Genomic DNA, 21017 nt, shown 5'->3' with positions numbered 1-21017 from the left:
AAAGGGTCTACTGGCAGTTGGAATCTTTTGTAAAGGTGCCTTGTTTGAGGCTTTAAATCCTTTACGTTCAATACACGAGGGACAAGAAACAACATAATTTTTAACATTTTTGTACATATTATGCCAAAAAAATTTTTCTTTGACTCTATGAAGGGTTCTAGACAAACCTGGGTGGGCAACACTGTTATTATCATGACATTGTACTAATACAAGTTGAATTAAAGTTTTGGGAACAACTAGTTTAGGATTTAAAGAATTAACCCTAGAGCACAGTAAGACACCATTCTTTAGAAAAAAATTTGGAGAAGACGGGAATAATTTTACATGAACACTTAATTTTCTCACAATTTTCTGGCAATGAGGATCATTTTTCTGTTCATCTATTAATTGGTTTTGTGATGGGTTAACTAACTGAAAGACTTTTAAATTGTTTTCTTGGGACTGTACACAATTTACGGTATCATTTGTTTTTAACCGTGATAGGTAGTCTGCCATAAGATTCAATTTTCCTGCCTTATGTATTACTTTGTATGAATAAGATTGCAAGGTCATTATCCAACGTGCAATCCTTGAATTATGATCTTTTAGATTTAGTACGTAAGATAAGCTCTTTTGATTGCAATAAATGGTGAATTCTTTTCCGATTAAATATTGTTTGAAGTGTTGAACACCAAAAATAATTGCCAATGCTTCCTTTTCAAAAACAGAATAATTTATTTCACTATCCTTTAATTTCCTAGAGGCAAAACTGATAGGATGCTGAAAACCAGTCTCATCTTCCTGAACTAATACAGCACCCAACGAATGTTTACTCGCATCCGTACAGAGAGCAAACTGTTTATCGAAATCTGGTAAAGCCAGGCACAGTTGAGATATTAAATGGTTTTGCAATTTTTCAAAAGCGTTTTGCTCAAGTTCAGTCCAAGCAAAAGGAACCTTTTCTTTGGTAATATTAGTAAGGGGAAGAGCTAATTTCGAGTAATTTGGTATGAACCTACGATAAAAGCCTGTCAAACCAATAAATGCTCGCACCTCACGTTTACTCTTAAGAGGAAGAGCCCTTTGAATAGTCTGAATGTTTTTAGGATCTGGCATTACTTTTCCTTCTATAACACGGTGGCCAAGATAAGTTACTTCATCTTTTAGCAAAGAGCATTTTTTTGGTTTTAGCTTTAGGTTTGCCTGATTGAGACGTTCAAACACAATACGCAGCTTTTCCATGTGCTCGTCAAATGTCTGACTTGCTATGATGACATCATCAATATAACAGTCAACAGATAAGTCTGACAAACCGGCCAATACAATGGACATTAGTCGTTGAAACCTAGAACTGGCATTTTTTAAGCCAAAAGCCATGCGCACATATTCAAAATTTCCAAGTTCAGTGGCGATTCCGGTTAAATGAGCATCATTGGGATGCATGTGCATCTGGTGAAAACCCGACGTTAAGTCTAAACTAGAGAAAAACTTTGAACCCGAAAGTAAATCTATCATTTCATTTAAATTTGGTATAGGAAAATTATCAGGTAAAGTTTTTGCATTTAGTTTTCTTAAGTCAGCTACCAACCGATATGAACCATCCGCCTTTTTAACTAGAAGGACGGGAGCAGCATAGCTAGACGTTGACGGCTGAATAATTCCCGCATCTAACAGTTTGTTAAGCTGACTCTTCATTTCTGCTTTTAAATGATAAGGCACGCGGTAAGGTTTCTGACGAACGGGAATATCATCGGTCAACTTAATGCGGTGCTGAACCAGTGAGCAAGAACCTAATTCACTTACATCATTTGCAAAAACATTCTTGAATTCTAGCAAAAGATCGGAAATCATCTTTCTTTGATTTTCATTCAAGTGGTTCAGATTAAACAGTTTCAAAAAATCGTAGTCGTTTTCAGTAATTGTGTTTATCATTGATTTCTCACTATGTTTAATTTCTTCGACTGTGATATCTTTGATTGTGCTTATTTTAGCATTTTTGTTTAACGCAAGGGTACTATCATTAGGGTTAAAAATTTGAATCAAGCATGTGGAATTATCCAAAACCTCAGTTACAGCATGAGCAACAAAATAATTAGCTTCTTTAATGTTAGTATTAGGTTGAATATATATAAAGTCACCTTTTGAAAATTTATTTGAACCAGAAATTTTTACATAAACATTATTTATTGAGTGTGGAGGTAATTTATGTTTCTTACTCAAGACACCAAAACTGTGTTTGTTACATAATTTAGAATCATTTACATTATTTAAACTGTTGCTTGGCTCTGTACACTTGGCCTTATTTACAATTATGTAATAATTTTTGTCAATGGAATTCGACCATTTTATTGCAATCATGTTATTAAATAACAGACAATTTGAGCAATCAATTATGAATTTATGTTTCCTTAAGAATTCAAATCCTAAAATAATATCAAAATCTGATGATAAAGTTTTATTAGAGACTATAAATTCAGTTAAAAATGACTCTTCATTAAGACAGATTACAGTGTCTATTTTTGAGCAAGCCCCTATGTCAATACCAGTGACTGCAGTTAGATTAGAGTTATATTCTTTAACTTTAAAATTGTTTAACATGTGAAACACATTAGGCGATACAACATTAACTGTGGCTCCAGTGTCAATCAAGGCTCTACAGGTTAAATTATCAAGTTTTATGGATATTATTGGCAAAGGGTTTAGATTTAAACTTCTTATACGATTTTGATTTGGATCTACTTGGGGTTTTACTGAAAAAATGGATCCTTCATTCATTCGCCCCTCTAGCAGTTTGGGGGAAACTCATTTGATTGAGGAGCTCCCTGATAAAAATGATTATTTGATGCTTCAGGGTTATGTTGCATGGGCGGATAAAATGGCGAATGGGGTGGTTGGGTATATTGAGTAGAAGGACGAAATAACAAAGGTGGCGGCTGGCTAGGAAAATTGTTAGTACCTTGGTTTAAATACCCTGGAGGATTAGCATGATGACCCCCATTATAGTTGGATTGACCTCGATCATAGCTCTGACGACCCCTATAGAAATTTGAGCGATCCCTCTTATAGCTTGCACGCTTCTTTTTTCTGCAATCAATTTCATCATGTCCGATTATCTTACAATAGTTACAAATTTGTGGAGACTTACTTTGGGAAGCAGTAAGCCTATCTAATTGTATCTGCATATCTCGAACATTTTTAGTTAAAGTCGTTATTACAATTACCAAGTCATCATGTACCTCTTCCGAGTTTCGCATTTGGGTATTGTTTAAGGAATTTACATTAGGAGTAATGCTTTGTAAAGATGCTTCAACTCGACTAGTTATCTTTATGGCTTCCTCGAAGGTCTGAGGGTCTAAAAGGATTACCTGAGCTTTTAACAATGGTTTCAAACCCTTAACAAATTGCAACAATTAAACTTTTTCTTGGAATTCGAGCGGTAGATTTTCAGATTTGGCTAAGCCTTCAATACGCATAGCAAAGTCTCGAGATTTTTGACCGGTGTTTTGTTCAGCGGTTGAAAATGCAGCAAAATTTTGGGCAAAAGAAGATTTTGGAGTGAAATAATCTTTGATACTTTTCTTTAGAGCTTCATAATCCAAATCTTTCCCTTCTAATGAATTATTATATAATTTTCTAACAACGCCCTCCATTTTTAATTTAGTTATAATTACTAATTGCTCTTTTTCCCAATCTGCTAATTTAGCAGTAGTTTCAAGAGCCTGAAAATACTCATCATAATTATCACTAGTTAGATTGGGGACAATTGACAATAGAAATGGGGATTTTAATCCTTCTGCCATACTTAAATGCTTATGTTTGCTAATAAATAATATATAAATAACAGTATCTATAAATACTACCACATAACAAAATATTAATTAAAGTGTCTGCCTATCCTGGTCACGGCACCAAAAATATATATGTGGTGATGTTCAGTTCATCACCACACACATTAAGATAAGAATAAAAATGAATAACAATTAAAAATAATATACTCTTAAGTAAGAGAACAAGATCATTAGAATGATCACTAATTGCAACGTGTTAAAACTATTTATTTAATATTCGCGATCGCAACACTCCAATATGCCATCTGGGGAGAGACCGGTTTCATGCCTTTAGCCCTTCTCCCTTCCCTCTCCTCCTCTTTTCAGTTGTATAGGAATGTACTACGATATTTTCCCTTTTCTTAATATTTTTCCTTTTTATTTAATCAAAATATTTTTTAAAATTTCCATGATACTTTTCTTTAGAACTATGTTTAATGCAGTTTTCAGTTTCATATAGTGTTTCAAGTTGAAAGATTTTAATCTATATGAAAATCAAGAGAGAAACTAACGTACTTCCTTCCTCTATGACTTTCTACACGCTAATGGGGAAAGCATGTGAAGTGTTGCCATAGGAAAAGAGTTCTGCTCTACGCCACCTGCAGCGCATTTCGATCGCCAATAGATCATTTAAGATATTTAGAGTTACAAATTTTGTTCCAGGAAGGCATTCACTCCAATTAATAATAGGTACATAAAAAATTTAACATTAAATTATACATTATGAAGCTGCACTGCTAATAAATAAAAAATAATTATGGGGTGATAGAAAATTTTATAATATAACTTAGCTGTTGAGGATCCTCATATTTTTGTATTTTAACCTCAGCTCTCCAAAATCCATGTGTGTCCTTGCCTTTTCTCTCACCTCCTCTAACCAAGCCCCCAAAGCATACTCAACTCTTATTGGCTGTTACCACCATCACAAAATAAGTAGGGCTATACTTGCTATTTCTTTTTTATTTTTGGCTAAATTATTTAAGGGCAGAAAAGGGCAGGTGACAACTTATGAAAGAGAAACTAAAACTTTAAAGTAATAATAGCAGTGCAGAGCAGTGCAGCAAAGATAAAAGTAACAAAACATCATAAAAGCAATACCACATATATATAAAAGTAACAAAACATCATAAAAGCAATACCACAGTACTCATTAAAACAAGCATAGAGTAGATAATATAATACAGTAGAATCTAATCTACCTACACTCAAAGGGACTGCCTGGAAACATCATAAAATAAATATGACGTTGCTATATATGGGACAGTAAAATGACAGAACTTTAAATAACTACAAATTAAAACTTAATGTGCATTATTTTTTGCACATGTTTTAGCTTAGTCTCTTGTCCTTTGTGGTATATGTCTTATCCGAAAGAACATTAAAAAATATATTTCTTTAATTTGAATTTAAAACATCATTTGCAGCTAAATTTTCAAAGATGATAAAGTTTTTTTTAGTACTTCCTCATACGGATTTCCTCTACACTTCTTGATCAACAGCAATAATCTAAATTATGTAGTTTTTTAAATCTGATACTGTAAATTAATTCTAATTCTTACAACACAAAATTTCACTACCTTTCTCATTTAAAAATTACCTATTCCTTGGAAGATAGTGAGATCATGTTTGATATAACTGTTTAATGAAAAAATCTTCAAGTTCAGCATATGGGAAAGTTTCCATAGTGTTAACTTTTTCAGCAGTTTTTTTCTAAAATACTAGATTTTAAGTTGACAACATATTGTTAACTAATAATGGTTTTTTAGAATAAATTGTGCCGGTTGAAGAAATTTTGATAAATTATTCTTGATGCCTACATTTTTCAATAATTTATGCTTTTTCACATTTTCTTGGTTTCAAAATAACCCTATGTTTTTGTTGGATTAACAACAAATTCAGCGAACAATGAAGTATTAAGTTTTTTTTTCACTGGTGGGTGCAGTCACAGCCTTCAAGTATAGGGGTTATGGTGCAAAACATTTATGAATGCCCAAATTGAAGTTTTACAAACATAAAAAGTATGAAAAAAAAGCATTCTTTAACAATGATGATTTATTTTTCACTTGAATTGCTCAGGGAAATAAAAAAGTAAGAAATACATTAAATTTATAACGAAACAAAGTGACAAAGGATGACTCAAAGAGTCAGCATTTCTAGAAAAAATATTTGAGGACACCACAAATACTGGAATTTATTATTGATGCAGACAAAAAGACAAAGTTGAAATTAAGTTAAAAGCAATAAATTGTTATTAACCAGAGTTCCGATAAATATTAATCAGTACAAAAAAAACTGAATGGAAGTTTTGAATATGTCACATGCTCTGAGTATCAACGATTATCCAAACTGGAAAATACGACATTTGAATTGGAGTTATCACTTTCTTGAAGCATAAATATCATCCCATAGTAATTTCATGTAGTTTGATGATAGTTTTTGTCACACCTTAGTAATCACTTTATTGTTCACTTCATTGGTGACAATTTCATTGTATATCCACATTAATTTATGGTAGCTTTTCAACAGTTATTTTTCTTTTATTAGCCATTTTGACATTGATTTTAAAATTCTGATATTTTTTATACATTGTCATCACGACCTACAACATTTAATGTTTGATAACTATGCTAATTTCAAATAAATTTATAGAATGGGCAAATTTCAAAGAGGAATTATTTTTTAAATAAAATATATCTCTTTGAAAAAAAAGTTTTTTTTGATGATAAAATTAAGAATTTAGTATACTTTGGGTTTCTTAAAAGCAATGCAAATTTGGGGAAGATATAGTTCCCCTCTGAGTTTTTAGCGCCCTGCCCTTTCTATGGTCCAGAATGACTCCTTTAAAAGAACAAATATTTATGAGCCATTGATGTCTGACTGTTATGTTCTTATTTCTAACCCTGACCCTAATTCTGTAAAAATATCAATGATTTTTAAAAACAATTTCTTTTTAATTCATACCTTAATGTTACTAAACTAAAAACTAAACTCTCTGGTGCAGGAGCAGATGTTCCGGTTAGGTGGTCAGCCGAAAGCGAAACACCCAGTGTTTAGTTCTCAAGCGTGCTTGGTACTCATTTATCGACCCATTGAAGGAATGAAAAGTTGAGTCAACCTTGTCCAGCCCGAGGATCGAACCCAGGACCTGTGACACGGGAGCGCGAAGCGCTACCACTGAGCCACCGGGCGCCGTCTTAATGTTACAGTAATGTTAATTATATGTTTAAATGTATATATATATATATATATATTTCAGATTTTTTTCCTCATAATGCGTTTTAAAGTCTATAAATTTAAAGACAATTTCAGATGTATAATAAAATTTCCTGGGAGGAACAATTTCTTTAATAGAATAAATAACAGAGACAAGGTGTACTACAAACTAAGAATAAACAGGAAAATCTATAAGAATGTTCAATAGCTAATGAATTTTATTAAAAACGAAATGCGAAAAAGAACTGCCTTCGGTACTTATTTCTGTTATTGTAACCCATAAAATAAAACATTACAAATTTTATTTCTATTCTTAGATTATTTTACTTGATAATTTATAGGGCCTATTGACGAATCTTAGCTAAGTATTTCTGTAATTATTTATATATATAGGGGAAAGTGGGGCAAGACCAGATAACGAATATTCAAAGGCTTGTTGGAGCTGAACTGTTTGACCAAGAAATTGCAAGAGTTAATCAGGAAAAACAGAGGGAAAGTGAGGTAGTACCCAGCCTGACCCCAAGAGCAAAGGTTAATGAAACACAGAATGAATTAACAGAACACAAAGGTTAATGAATTAACAGAACAGTGCCATTATTGGACTAAATGCTTAAACTTTGGTAAGGTGCGAATCCTTAGTAAACCTGTAATGAGATGGACTAAAAATAATTTTTGTAACTGTAATGATCATTAAATAAGGTTAGTTTAAAAACAAAAGAACATTAGAGAGTTGACATAGTAAAACAAACTTATCTATACAAAACAAACTCCATTCTATGGAAAATCAACAACAAAAATAAAGTGTAAAGTTTTTTTTTAGTCCACAGAGTAAATTATTATTTTTTTTTAATGTTTAAACATAGAATTGTTTTTGAAAATAATTAATTTGTATCACTAGAAAATGTAATCAAAAGTTCTAATGATAAAAAATACCATAATTTTATATGACTATGATGATTTATATGGCTATGAGACATGACTATATAATAATTATAATTGTCCCTTACTTCTATCATAAAGTCTTTATTAAGTGATCTGCAAATAACAGCAGGAGCAACAATAACTTTGACATTAATTGGTGATACAATTGGAGTTATCAAAAATCTTTCATCGGGAATTTTTCTATTCTCTGGAATTGCACCGATATTCCATTCTAATGCTGGGTTTTCTCCCATTATTATTGGGCACTTTAAATCCAATTTTCCTTTAACTTCATTATGATGCAAAATATTTGACCCAGATACTGAAAAAATAAATATAATATTATAACTTTAATTGATAAGATTAAAATAAGGAATACCTTTAGCATATTATATAGTACTACCATAAAATAAACTTCCAGTACTGAACAAAAATATTTTCTCATATAATTTTATTTAAGAAAAGTTACCATCCAAATGGATTTAAAAGCTTGAGTGCTTTCACCAAGCATGTTTTTTTAGCAGCTGCAATATGATGCTTTTGAACAATTTCATGATATTACATAATAATTTTTAAAAAATTTTACTACTAAAAATCTGCAAGAAGGTAATAAGAGGTGACAAATTTAAAAAAAAGAATGTTGCTAAAGTTGAATACTTTTAAAAATGGTGACAAAAGGTGAGGAAGGTGACTCACTTCTCAGCCGTTAGGACATAATATGGTTAATATATAGAAGTTTACTTCAGATGTATGTTAATGTAACAATATTAAAAAGGAGATATTTCTGAATCGTGATCTGTCATGCCAACTATAATCCCCAAGGTGCCTAATGGCTTTTAAACTTGTAATTTAAGAAAAAAACACACATAAAGATTGCCTGGGGTCTACAAGTTATACCCTTTTAGTTGGTGGCCTTTTGTAATGTTTTTTTAAAATTTCTTACAGATTGTTGCCTGGAAACTGCCAAGACATCTACTGCAGATCATGTTATGGAAGTCTTCTTATTTTCAAAATAAATACAGAAAAATCTAAATGAAATTTAAAAACCAATCAACTTATAACAATCACTCAATTCAAATGATTGGACTATGTAAAATTTTTAATGAATTAGAAATGATATGAAAAAAAATTACATAATGATATCAAAAGAACATAATGATATGAAGATAACTTACTTGTTCCAATGGCCAGACTATTCACATCTATCTGATACTGTCTGTCTTCAATTACAGCTCCAGGCATACCAATTGTTTTTGAATTCAATGCTGCATTGTATAGTTCAGAATTTAATATAATACGAGGTAAAGGGTTTTCCACTTGTGATGTTAAAGTTGCTGAGTCAAGTTGCAAAAATAAAACTTCGGTTTCATTTAAATCAGTTATTTTATTATTTTTGTTATAATTAATTAAAATATTGTTCTCAGGGAAATAAAACTGCATTATTTTTGTATCAATATAAAAAAGTGGTAAATTATAGCTGCAAAACTCCATACCAATGGTATTCTTATCCATGTTTACATTTTCTGGTTCAGCAGGCTTTACAGGTTCTTCACTATAATGTGGTAAACTCTGTTGTAATGAATCTAATATTGACATCCACAAAATTATGCCAAATGAATTCAGCTTCAAATCAATTTCACTTATATAATCTTTTCCCTCTAAAATTGTTGGAAAATCATGTTTAGGATTAAGAGACCACTTCTTAGATGCACTGGAATGTAATGCTTGAGTGTAAGTAAGGGTTAAAAAGGGCTGTGTGTCTTGCTTTAAATGGGGTAGTTGACCAATATTTGCATGATCGTTGAATGTTTTTGATTTCACTGCTTTAGGCAATATGCTGTTACAAAAGAACACAACACCCTCATATGGACCTGAAATCCAATCATGTGAACTAAACCTAAAAATAATTTCTCAATTATTTAATATGATAGTAAGGAACAATAAGGAGTCATAGCAGTTATTTTAGGTAACATTGATAAGTTTTTCTAGCATCATTTCAAATTTCAGTGTCTGATTTCAGAACTAAAAATATCATCTGCACTTTTTAATTATCATATTTTAAGTCATCTCCTTGAGCAATTAAGATTCAGTTTTAGAGCGTGAAAATCCTATCATTGGATCAAAAGTTAGTCAGGGTGGTCCGTTTTTTTTGCGCACTGTACAGGCTTAGTAAAATAAAATGCAGTGAAACCTGCCAAGTTGACCCCCCTTGTAAGTTGGACACCTGCATAAGTTGATCTCAATTATCTATCCTATTCCTCCTATATAATATAAAGAAGCAAAACCTTTGTAACTTGCCCACCTATCTATCTTGTAGGTTGACCACTGAAATAAGTCAATTTTGTCTAGGAGTATTATGAAATTCTATTCTAAAACCCTCATAAGTTGACCAGGAAAAAAAATTCAGAAAATTTTCTATTATTTTGCAATGTATGTTAAAATTTCACTTGTTTCGTGAAATAGTGTAAAAAGCTAATCTAAACCCTTTTGTGAGTTGACCATCTGGGGAAACTGTAGGGGGTCAGCTTTTGACCATTTCTTTCATTCATTTATTGAAAACAGGTGTGTTAGTTGAAAAGTTGCTCTTCCAGTTGCAGTTTTCAAATTATACATGTTTTCGTGTTATGATATTTTAAGAAATTATTTTTATTAAACACTTTACATGCACAACTAACGAAATAATTCTTTTAAAAAAGTTAGTTAAGTATTAGAATTATGTATATGTAACAAATTGAAGTTCATTCAGGTTTAAACACATTTCTTAAGATATTCGTTTGACTATTTGCTAAATAAAATTTTAAAGTCAAGTAAAAATATTTTTAAAATATGATAAAGGAAACGAAAAAGTAAACAATGACCCACCCCCTCTATAAGTTGCCCACTTGTCTAAGTTGACCACTAAAACAATGCAACACAAGTGGTCAACTTACACAAGTTTTACAGTATTATGAAACAGGACTAAAAATCAGTAAATATCTCAAACAAAAGAAATGATCCTTTTTTTTTATTAGAACATGAAGTAGAGTGGTTAATTTTATCTCAGCAACTTATTCTTATCTCAGCAACTTATTCTCTTCAACTTATTAAAGTGAAATTTAAAATAATTATAAGGACTAGATACCCTTGATTATTTATTAAGTCATTAGTTAAAAGAAGCAATATGCTCATAATTATTTCTATTAATCCAAAACACAATGCAATAGTGTATATAAAAGACTAAGGTTAATACATTAAAAAAAATCAAGTAGAGGCATAGAGCAAACATTAAGTACCTTAGCGGTTAAATATTTCAGTTTGAAAAATAATCTAAAAGTGAAGAAAATATTTTGTAGAGTACTTATAAATTTATGTAATTATTTAATTTAAATTTATCAAATTATTTAAAAGAAATTAATCCTAAAAAGAATTAATTGATTTCTCCTAGAAAAGTCAAAATCAAACAATGTATACAATTAGTCTTTTTTAATACAAAAAATCTACAACTAAAAGAAGCAATAAAACAGTTTTAAATATATAATTGTACAGTGCACCACAAAAGCGTGAGGATCCGATTATTAAATCAAAAGTTATTCTGGGTAGTCCGTTTTTTTGGTGCACTGTAGATCAAGCAAGAAATATTTTCATTACTGTGAATAAAAAAACTTTATAATAAACTGTAAGAAAAACATATTAAAATTTTAAAATGATTTAAAAGGTGTTCTTATAATACATACTAAAACATTTATGATAAAAAAAAAACATTACAAAAACTATGTATGTAACTAATACATTCAGTCAAGGTTGTGAACCTATTTTAAAACAATGAAATTGAAATTCTAAATAATTTGTGTTAACTTATTTGCAATAAATTTAATTGAAAGTAACTGAAATTTAATTGAAAATAATTATTTTCACGTTGGTTTGTATAGTCCAGTGATTCCCAAAATCGTCTATATCGACCCCCAGGGGTCGACGACAACCTGCATGGGGTCCATGCCAAGTGAAAAAAAATTGGGGGTCCATGAAATGAAAATGGGGGTTAACGATACTGAATCTCATATAAGCAGGTCGTGACTTTTAATTTTGGCATTTCATGAATGGAATAATCAACATATGCTGATAATACTTATTTACTTACATTATACTTACCTTATAATATAAAGACATATATCTATCTACATTCTACATAATTTATAAAAGTAGCTTTGAAGCAAAAATTTAATTAAAATTTAAGTTATTAGGATTATTTTTTGATATATGAAACTGAATTTTTATAAACTAGCAGTTGCCTGCAGCTCCGCTCACGTACGCATTTATTTTCTCTGTGTGTAAGGTTTTATTTTGTAACAAAAAAATTGTAGCCTAGCCTGTGTCAACTCTTTAGCTAGCTAGACCTCCAACTTTATCTGCGCACAAGATCACAGAGATTAGTTGCTTAGTTTTTACGTGAAAACATAATAAACAGACAAACAATGCACTTCTACGGTTTTGTATACAAACTTATTTATGCAAGTATAATAGTAGTAGAGGAGTACATATTTATTAAATTAAATTAGTTTGAATTTAATTAATGAATATATGAAATTAACATGCATTTTTTTTAAAGTTCTTCATACTTCTCTTCATTACAGTTAGAAATTTAAATGTTTCACGGTGAGTAGCACTATACAAGCTGTCAAAAATACATTTGAAAAATACATTTACAAAAATTCAATATCAGGTAAGCAGGGGGTCTACCCAAAACTGAAAAACATAGCAAGGGTTCTACGAGACAAAAAAGTTCAGGAACCACTGATAAAGTCTATGTAGTGCTCATGTATTATCTAATTTATTTTTATTCAATTTAATTTTTAACATATTTGCAAGATTAAATACTATTTGTTTCAACTTACAAGATTTTTATCATCTAATCTCTCATTTTCTTTGTTTTGCAAGTTCCAAAAATAAAGTTCTATATTTTTGTTATTGGTGAGGAAGGTCATAGTAACATTTTATTTCATGAATGTTAAGAACTGCAAAAATTTTTCATGTTAATCTTATTTTTTGTAGTTAGTTGTAGTCTAAGAATTAAATTGAATATATTTCATATCAAATTTATATTTCAAGGCAATTCCACCATTTATAAATGGAGAGGCGTTTATTTGCGTCAGCTAGCGGAAAAATAAACAAGTTGAAGTCCAGAGGTAAGAGGATCAAGGAGTGTAGCTTCTGCGACTGATGAGGTATTGATAGGAGAGAGCAGTCTTCTCTCCGCTATTTAAGCAGTTGATTTTTTGACATCGAGGTTGCAGCTTCAGTGAATCTTGTCCCAAAACTTTTTACACGGTGACGCCCACCTTTAGAAGAAATGCTTGCTGTCAACTAGCTTAAGTTTTTTTAAAATTGTTTTTAATAACCAGCTTCTTAAATGTTTAACGAATAACCTTTTGTAGTTTTGTTTGCCGATAAATAGTTAGCTATATTAAAGAAAGATGTTCCAGTTTACTAGTGTTTTTATTGACATCTCTCAAGCCACACTTACCAACAATAAATATCATACTTTCAGAATTTAAATGCATATATTTCAGTTTTTAAAAAATCAAACAGTTCTAATATGTTTTTGTTAAAATACCTCCTGGTGTTATTTAGTTACTCCAATTCTTAACTTTTAGAAATTTTAATATTTTTCAAAATATTAAAAAATTGCTTTACATGAAAATAGATTGTGTTATCCACACAACACCCTTTTAATTTTTTATACAAATGAAAATCCTTAAATTTCAAATGCAATTCCTTAAAGTACAAATTTCACCGAGGGGTATTTTAATTAAATTTATAAAATTGCCAGATCTTTTCTTAACAGAGTGACATGTCTTTAAATTATAAAAATATGACTTTCTTAAATGATTGAATTACCCTTTAGATATGGTAAGATAGAACGTTTCCTGACCTGTTATTAATAATCCAATTATTAATTATTATATCCAATTAAAGATAGATTATAAAATTGAAAACATTGCCAAAATAAAGTTATGAAATGGTGAAATTTTAACTTAATTTCTTAATAGTTGGAAGTATCACATCTAAGCCAAAACCTGTTTCTGAAACTGTATCTCTCTATAACTATTACGGACACAGCTGCATTTTAGAAGTTTCCTTGAAGGAAATAAATCTCTATTGATAACTAAACATTTAATTTTACAAATTTCAGAAGATTTATGACATTAAAAGTAAATCATTTAAAAAACTTACTGCCTTTTAAAACAATTTACATTTAAGGATGACATTTTAACCTTCACTTTACAATAGACTTCTTGGATATCAAGGGAAGAGACAATCTCCTCTGCATCAAACTTCAATTTGAAATCTACAAATAATAATATAGATAATTTTTAAATAATATTTGCTTGATTCATATGAAATTAATACAGTACAGAACCCGTTATCCGGAAATCAAAAAACCGGAACGAAATTCGATAAATTTTCCCGCCATTTATTTAAAAAAATGTTTTTTTCCTCATAAGATTTTAGGATTTACCATTAGATTTTAGGATAAGATTTACCTTACCATCATTTTGGAAATAATCATTAGTGTATTACTTCATCGTTTTTCTTCTTTTTAAGTATATTTCCAAATATTTTTTTTTAGTTGGGTTTAAGAATAAAAAAAACGGCTTTTTGTAGCAATTCAGAAAACCGGAAAAATCAGTTATCAGAATAGCGATGGTCCTGATCGTCCCGTACAATCGGTTCCCTACCAGTAGAGAACCCGTTATCCGGAAAACCAAAAAACCGGAACGAAATTAGATAAATTTTCCAGCCATTTAAAAAAAAAGATTTCCTCATAAGATTTTAGGATTTTTCTTTCTTTTTTGAAAGATGTTTACCTTACCATCATTTTCAAAATAATAATTAGTGTATTACTTCATTGCTTTTTCTTCTTTTTAAGATTATTTCCAAATATATATATATTTTTTTAGTTGGGTTTAACAATAAAAAAATGGCTTTTTTTGATTCAGAAAACCGGAAAAATCAGTAGCGATGGTTCCGAAAGTTCCGGATAATCGGTTCCCTACAGTATTAAAATAAACACAATTGAATTAAATTTATCTGTAAATACAGGGATGAGATTAGCCAAAAGGCAAAAAAGCTGAATTTCCACGATAGTAAATTTCACGCAAGCGCAACCCTTTAATGATAAATTCCAGACAGTTTAAGGTAATAAATAATGTGTTGACATACAATTGTGTACTAATCTATTATTATATAAATGATTACATTGATACTTAACATTTAGTGAGAAAAAAAATAAAGCTGGAAACTATATTTTTCCTCAGTTCACATAAGAGACAATTATTACTTGAAAAACTACCTGGTTTAGCAAATTAAAACTACTGAGAATATACATTAATATTTCATTTCTTTTAATAGATACTGTTATGTGATTTATAGCAAATATATCAGTAATGTTACTTTTTAAATTATATTGGAAAAAGAAATTAAACAATGGACCAAATCATTATGTTCATATTATAGTCTAATCTAACTAGAGCCCTCTGAAACCTATCAATAACAGTGAAGTAGAAATACATAGTAACTCCTTAACATACAAAAATTGCTATTTTAGTTGGAAAAATTACATAACAATCAGCAACTGTTTAGATCATTGTTTTTTATTTGCTAAGAATTTTGCATTTTATAGCATAAATATATTATAAATAAAATTTTGATGATGAGTTAATTAACTCTTTCCAAAAAAAATTTTTATTAAATCCCTTTTTAAGTGATTGCTTTTGTTTGCTATATCTTTTATGTTTGCTATATTTAGTCGTTAGTCCACCTTCAAACATCTTGTGACAAATCCTATTTTTTCTTCTTTGCAAGCACAGAATGTAAGTTTTGAATATATTCCTTTTCAGTTTCTCTGATGTTGTAACACTTACATATACTAATAATCGGCGTTAGAAAAACAGTCACCTTTATAGTAACTAATCAAAAAAAAAAAAACTTCTTACAAGAATCGCGATAGATGATCTTAAAATCACGTGAATATGAATAACAATTATGGATTTTGAAATCACATGAGTATGAAACTACATATACGATTTTGAAAATGAGAAAATACAAACTGGGATATAGAATTTTTAAAACGCGTAAATACAAATCACGATTCATTATTTTTAGATAGCGTAAATACGAATCATGATGCGCAATTTTTAGATTGCATAAATAAGAATTATGATGCATAATTTTTAGAGTGCGCAGACGTGCCAACCTAGCAAAATTAACATTCAGGAGTTTCCCTAACAAGAATTCAGGAGATTTCAGGAGGGGTAAAAAAAGGTGCATGGTATGCAACATTTGGCACTTCTAAGGAATTTTAAGTAAAAAATTTATTAAATATAAGAATGCAAGAAATTTTACACACTAATAGAGCAATAATTGTTTAAAAATATTAAATGGAAATAAAATAATTAAACACAGATTTAGCAACACAAAACTATATTAGGTAGATACTCTTTAAATAAATACCATTTCCTTAATAAAACATTATTCAAAAACCCTTGACACTGTAATAAAAATACACAAAAACTTTTAAAAAATAAACAAATTGAATAAGTATTTTATTTTAAAAAACCAATTCAATACTAATGTCTGTACAATAAAGAACCAATTATCCGGGATGCTCGGGACCATCGCTATCCCGGATGTCTTAATTTCCCGGTTTCCTGGATCGACAAAAAAGTGTCGTTAATCGATGTTTTATCAAACCCAAATTACAAGGAAAAAATGTAAACACATTTTAAAGTAAGAGAAAAAAGAAAAGCACTCCTAAATCTAAAAAGGAAAAAAATTTTAGAAAAATAAAATTTAAAAGAATAAAAAAATTTGCAAGTTTAGACAAGAAAAACAAGTTTAAAAAATAATTACGATTCCTAAATCAACTAATAAACAAAACCAATGATTAAATAACGCAATATATTTCATGGGGGGGGCGAAAATAAAAGGAAAACCTATTAATCTAAATAAAAACAACACTTGAAAATTATCGAACCGAAACGATAGTTAAAAAACGGCACTAGCATAAATATTAAAACCTAGAACAAGGCAAGATCAACGGACTTTAAAAAAAAAAAAAAAAAAAAAAAACTAATGAAAAAATTTGGTAATACAAAAAATTTTATTGAGTGCAAAATTTATCACGAAAAAGAAAAAAAAAAAACGTAGTGGAATCAGAAAAACGAAACTGCAATCTGCTTCATAAAATAATTGAATGCTTAAATTAATAACAATTCTCCTTTTTTTTTTTATAAAAACGCGATTTTTAATTAAAGCAGGTGTGATTCCACATCAAGAAAAACTTGCGAATGATACCGCACTTCCAAAGAATCAGAATTTATTCAAAAGAAAAACATTTTATTTTTATTAATCGATGTCAAATAGATAAATATATTTTTCTCTTTCATCTTCTGTTCACTGATATGCATGTGCAATGCATTTTCCCCACCCCCTCGTAAATCAAACTAGCAAACGAAATCATCATGCCACTCCTTTGAGTTTAACGACCTAAAAGAGAATAAAGATCTAAAATCTTCAAGGTCGCGGAAGAAATGACGTTTCTCTGGGTAAACGGGGAAAAAAATTCTTCCCTTCCTCACATTTTCCTCTACTCAACTTCAAGGATTAGTCCAGTTTCCGCTTTTTTCTTTCATATCGTTTTAGTTCAAAATGACGGGAGAACCGAGCAAATTTTTTTTCCGGATTATCTGGATACCAGATAAATGGTTCTCTACTGTATGCATGAAAAAAAGAGTTGCAGACTTAGCTCTCTGCAATTAAGTCTTGCTAAAGTCATTGGTACATGATTTGTTGAAATTGATCCATACTTCCGTTTCGACTTAAGACATCCTTGAAAATTTTTTTTTTTTAAATATACGAAGACTAAACGAATAATTGATATCACGTTGCTAGTTTACGAGCTTGTTGCCAACCGTGGAAAAATACGCATTAAAAACTATAAAAACAGCAAGATACAATATCAATTCCAACTATCGAGAGTACGAGTTTCCCTACTCCTGAACGGACGTCACTCGATAACGACATGTGACGTCATTGCATTCAACTCCACACGAAAGAAGAGGAAGATTTCACCCGCCCCCAGTGTAAGGGGGCGGGTGAAATAGGCGTGTTAAGAGGTAACGTTGAAGAGGGGGGAAAATAAAGCATGTTCAGCTACGCTTCAGGCAGATGGTAGTTTGATAAGAGGGGATGGAATTCAAGCTGAAAGAAAAACTTACCTTCGCACTCGCGGAAAAATTAGGTAATTTTGAGTTTGGCCGTCGATCGCAGTAAAATTCGGGAGTTTTTCAAATCAATTCCGGAGGGCGGGAGAATAACTCAAAATTCGGGAGACTCCCGCAAAATGCGGGAGAGTTGGCACGTCTGAGTGCGTGAATGCGAATCCCGATGCCTTATTTTAAAATCACGTATAAATACGAAAATCAATGTTTGATATTATAAACCGCATGAGCAAATCAAGACATTGAATTTTAAACTTGCGTGAATTCGAATCGCTACATAAGCTTTTAAAAAGGCGTAAATATGAATCACAATATCGGATTTTTAAATCTCGTAAATAAGAATCACAACGTCCAATATTCAAATCGCATGAATAAGAATCGCAACATGCAAATATGAAAAGCTATGTTTGATATTAAAATTGTGTGAATAAGAATCGAGATATTAGCAGATTCCAGGCTTGGGACATCTAAAAGGCTTGTCAGAAGCAGCGTTGTTTGAACTACGAAAATCGGATTCATCTGGAGGGCGGATAACAAAATTCGGAAAATCTTATCTGCTGCGTGTAAAAGGGGAGAAAATAGCTAAAATAAGTAAAAATGAGAAAGGATTGATAGCTATGTAGCTTGAATTTTCTGTTTCTCTTTGAAAATCGGTGAATTTTCTGAAAAAGCGGAATACTTATAAAAAAAAGTGAAATTTGTAGAAAATCTGAATTTTTGATAAAAAAGCTGAAATTCAAGAGATGAAAGTGAAAAAAGCGGAAATCCGCTAAAAAGCGGAAAAATCTCATCCCTGTAAATAGAAAGCAGAAAAAAGAAGATCTTAATTTGCTTTTATCAAAAGAAAATCTAAATACAGTAAAAATTATGCTTTGAATTCTTTTGCAACGATAAAAGAAAACATAATTTAAAAAAAGTGATTAAAATATAAGAGGCATAATACAATCTTTATTAAATGCTAAAGGCTGCAAAATTCATTTTTTCCGATTAGACTGAATAATTCATTGGAAGGAAGTTCTATATAATGCTACTTTTATAAGAATCAATATAAACATACTTAATCTCTTGGAACTAATTTAAAATGTTCTTTTCACAGGTTTTAAAAATGACTTTTATTTTTGGGGGCAAACCTTGCCCATAGATAAATCATTATTTTATGATAAATCTGTTTTTTTTGTAAATTTACATTATACGAGAGTTCAGGATAGCCTGGTTGGTAGGGCGCTGGGTGCATGTTCAAGAAGTCACTAAGTTTGATCCCTTCCGACATTTTCATTCCCTGCATCATTTTATAGAATGTAATTTTACATGGCAAAATACAGAATTTGAGCAAAATCAGTCGAATAGTTCCTGAGAAATTAAATTACAAAAAAGTCAGAAACTTAAAATTCAATTTCTCCGGAACTATTCAACCAATTTTGCTCAAATTTTGTATTTTGCCATGTAAGTTTACATACCGTATTTTTCAGGAAAAGCGCCGCACATCGATAAAAATGAAATTTTTTGAAAAAAAAAGCTATAGTAAGCGCCGCAATGACGCTAGACCACGGATATCAGTATCCTTATAGAAGAGACCTTTAAATTACCATTTAGAATATCTGTGTAATAAAAAATTAAATTTTCTTATACATTTCATAAAGTAAAGTTTTAATTTCTAAATTATAATAAAAAATTTCTTTTCAGTAAAAAAAAAAGCAACAAAACAATATAAAATGAAGCTATTCTTACCTGTTTAAAAATAAAGTTAAGTACAACAAATAATTCTGAATGTTGAATACAACAAGATATATTAAAATACATCAAGTAACGATATTTCTAAATTATATTTTTTTTTGGGGGGGGGGAGAATAGCCTAAAATGTGTTAACAAAGAGTTCACGTGAAAAAAGTTCCCTTTTAGCAAAAAAAGCAACAAAATTATATAAAATAAAGTTGTTCTCACCAGTTGGCACCGCGCCAAAAAACAGAAGAGCAAATAATTAACAACAAAAAAATATTTATATGCTCAGTAGCTGAAATAAAGCAGGAGTGATTACAGAAATCCGTAAAACAATGCAATAAGAAAAATAAAATGAAAAAAAAGATTCTAAAATAAAAAGATTTAAAAATTTATTGCAGTTAACAATTTGAGGAAAACTATTAATAACGAAACAACTAATAATAACGAAATAACTAATAATAAGAAGAATAAGAAATAACTAAGTGCACCCCAAGAAAATTTTGAAGAAGGAATGAGTGAAGGGAAAATAAATTTTACTTTCACAATGCCCTCTCCTTCAATGGAAATATCACAATGTGACTCAACTTATTAGAAAGAGAGAAGAAAATGTTTAAAAGAGGGGTGTAGCCCACCTCCTCCACATGTCATTTCTACTGGAGCTATTTAGGAGTTTGACTTGATAGGATCTGTCGTAGAGTACCTGCCTGCAGTGCGGGCATCTCACTCCTTCATCTGGTCTGTAAAAATAATTGAGACTAATGGCATTGGTAAAGAAGAGATTCGAGTGGTGGCAGTGAAGTCTCTGTAGAATTACAGTTATATCTGAGTTAAAGTCAATTTGTGAGCAGAAGTTAAGTTCATAGTCTGTAAATTTGGGGAGAACACTAGGGAAAACCCTTTAGTCAGTGGTAAAAGTAATTATAAATATGTACAACATTATATATAAGTATGAAAAAATATGAGAATTAATAGTAATATAGATATTTACATTATATACAAAATGTGTATCTCTGCTAAAACGATGATCCGGTCCTCCCGGTGCTTGACCGCTCGTAACGGGTTGCTCATCGTACTAATTTAATAGATATAGAATAATATA

General features: G+C 30.4%; 1 protein-coding gene across 5 annotated transcripts in view; it reads right to left on the bottom strand.

Moving 5' to 3' along the window:
* Nucleotides 1–21017, bottom strand: part of Vps13B (vacuolar protein sorting 13B) — a 240096-nt gene that overhangs the window by 136330 nt on the left and 82749 nt on the right. For all 5 annotated transcript variants that reach the window (XM_087154944.1, XM_087154946.1, XM_087154947.1 and 2 more), the window contains 3 exons: nucleotides 14151–14265; nucleotides 9116–9837; nucleotides 8027–8262 (listed from right to left, as the gene is read on the bottom strand). In XM_087154944.1, the coding sequence (XP_087011070.1) occupies nucleotides 8027–8262; nucleotides 9116–9837; nucleotides 14151–14265 (1073 nt within the window). The remainder of the gene's footprint in view (nucleotides 1–8026; nucleotides 8263–9115; nucleotides 9838–14150; nucleotides 14266–21017) is intronic.

The sequence above is a fragment of the Parasteatoda tepidariorum genome, chromosome 11, assembly GCF_982258835.1.
Source record: "Parasteatoda tepidariorum strain Cologne lab strain chromosome 11, Ptep-v5.0, whole genome shotgun sequence".
In the NCBI taxonomy this organism is placed as follows: Eukaryota; Metazoa; Arthropoda; class Arachnida; order Araneae; family Theridiidae; genus Parasteatoda; species Parasteatoda tepidariorum.
The sequence above is the reverse complement of the archived record's forward strand: the minus strand, read 5'-3'. Positions and strand labels throughout refer to the sequence as shown.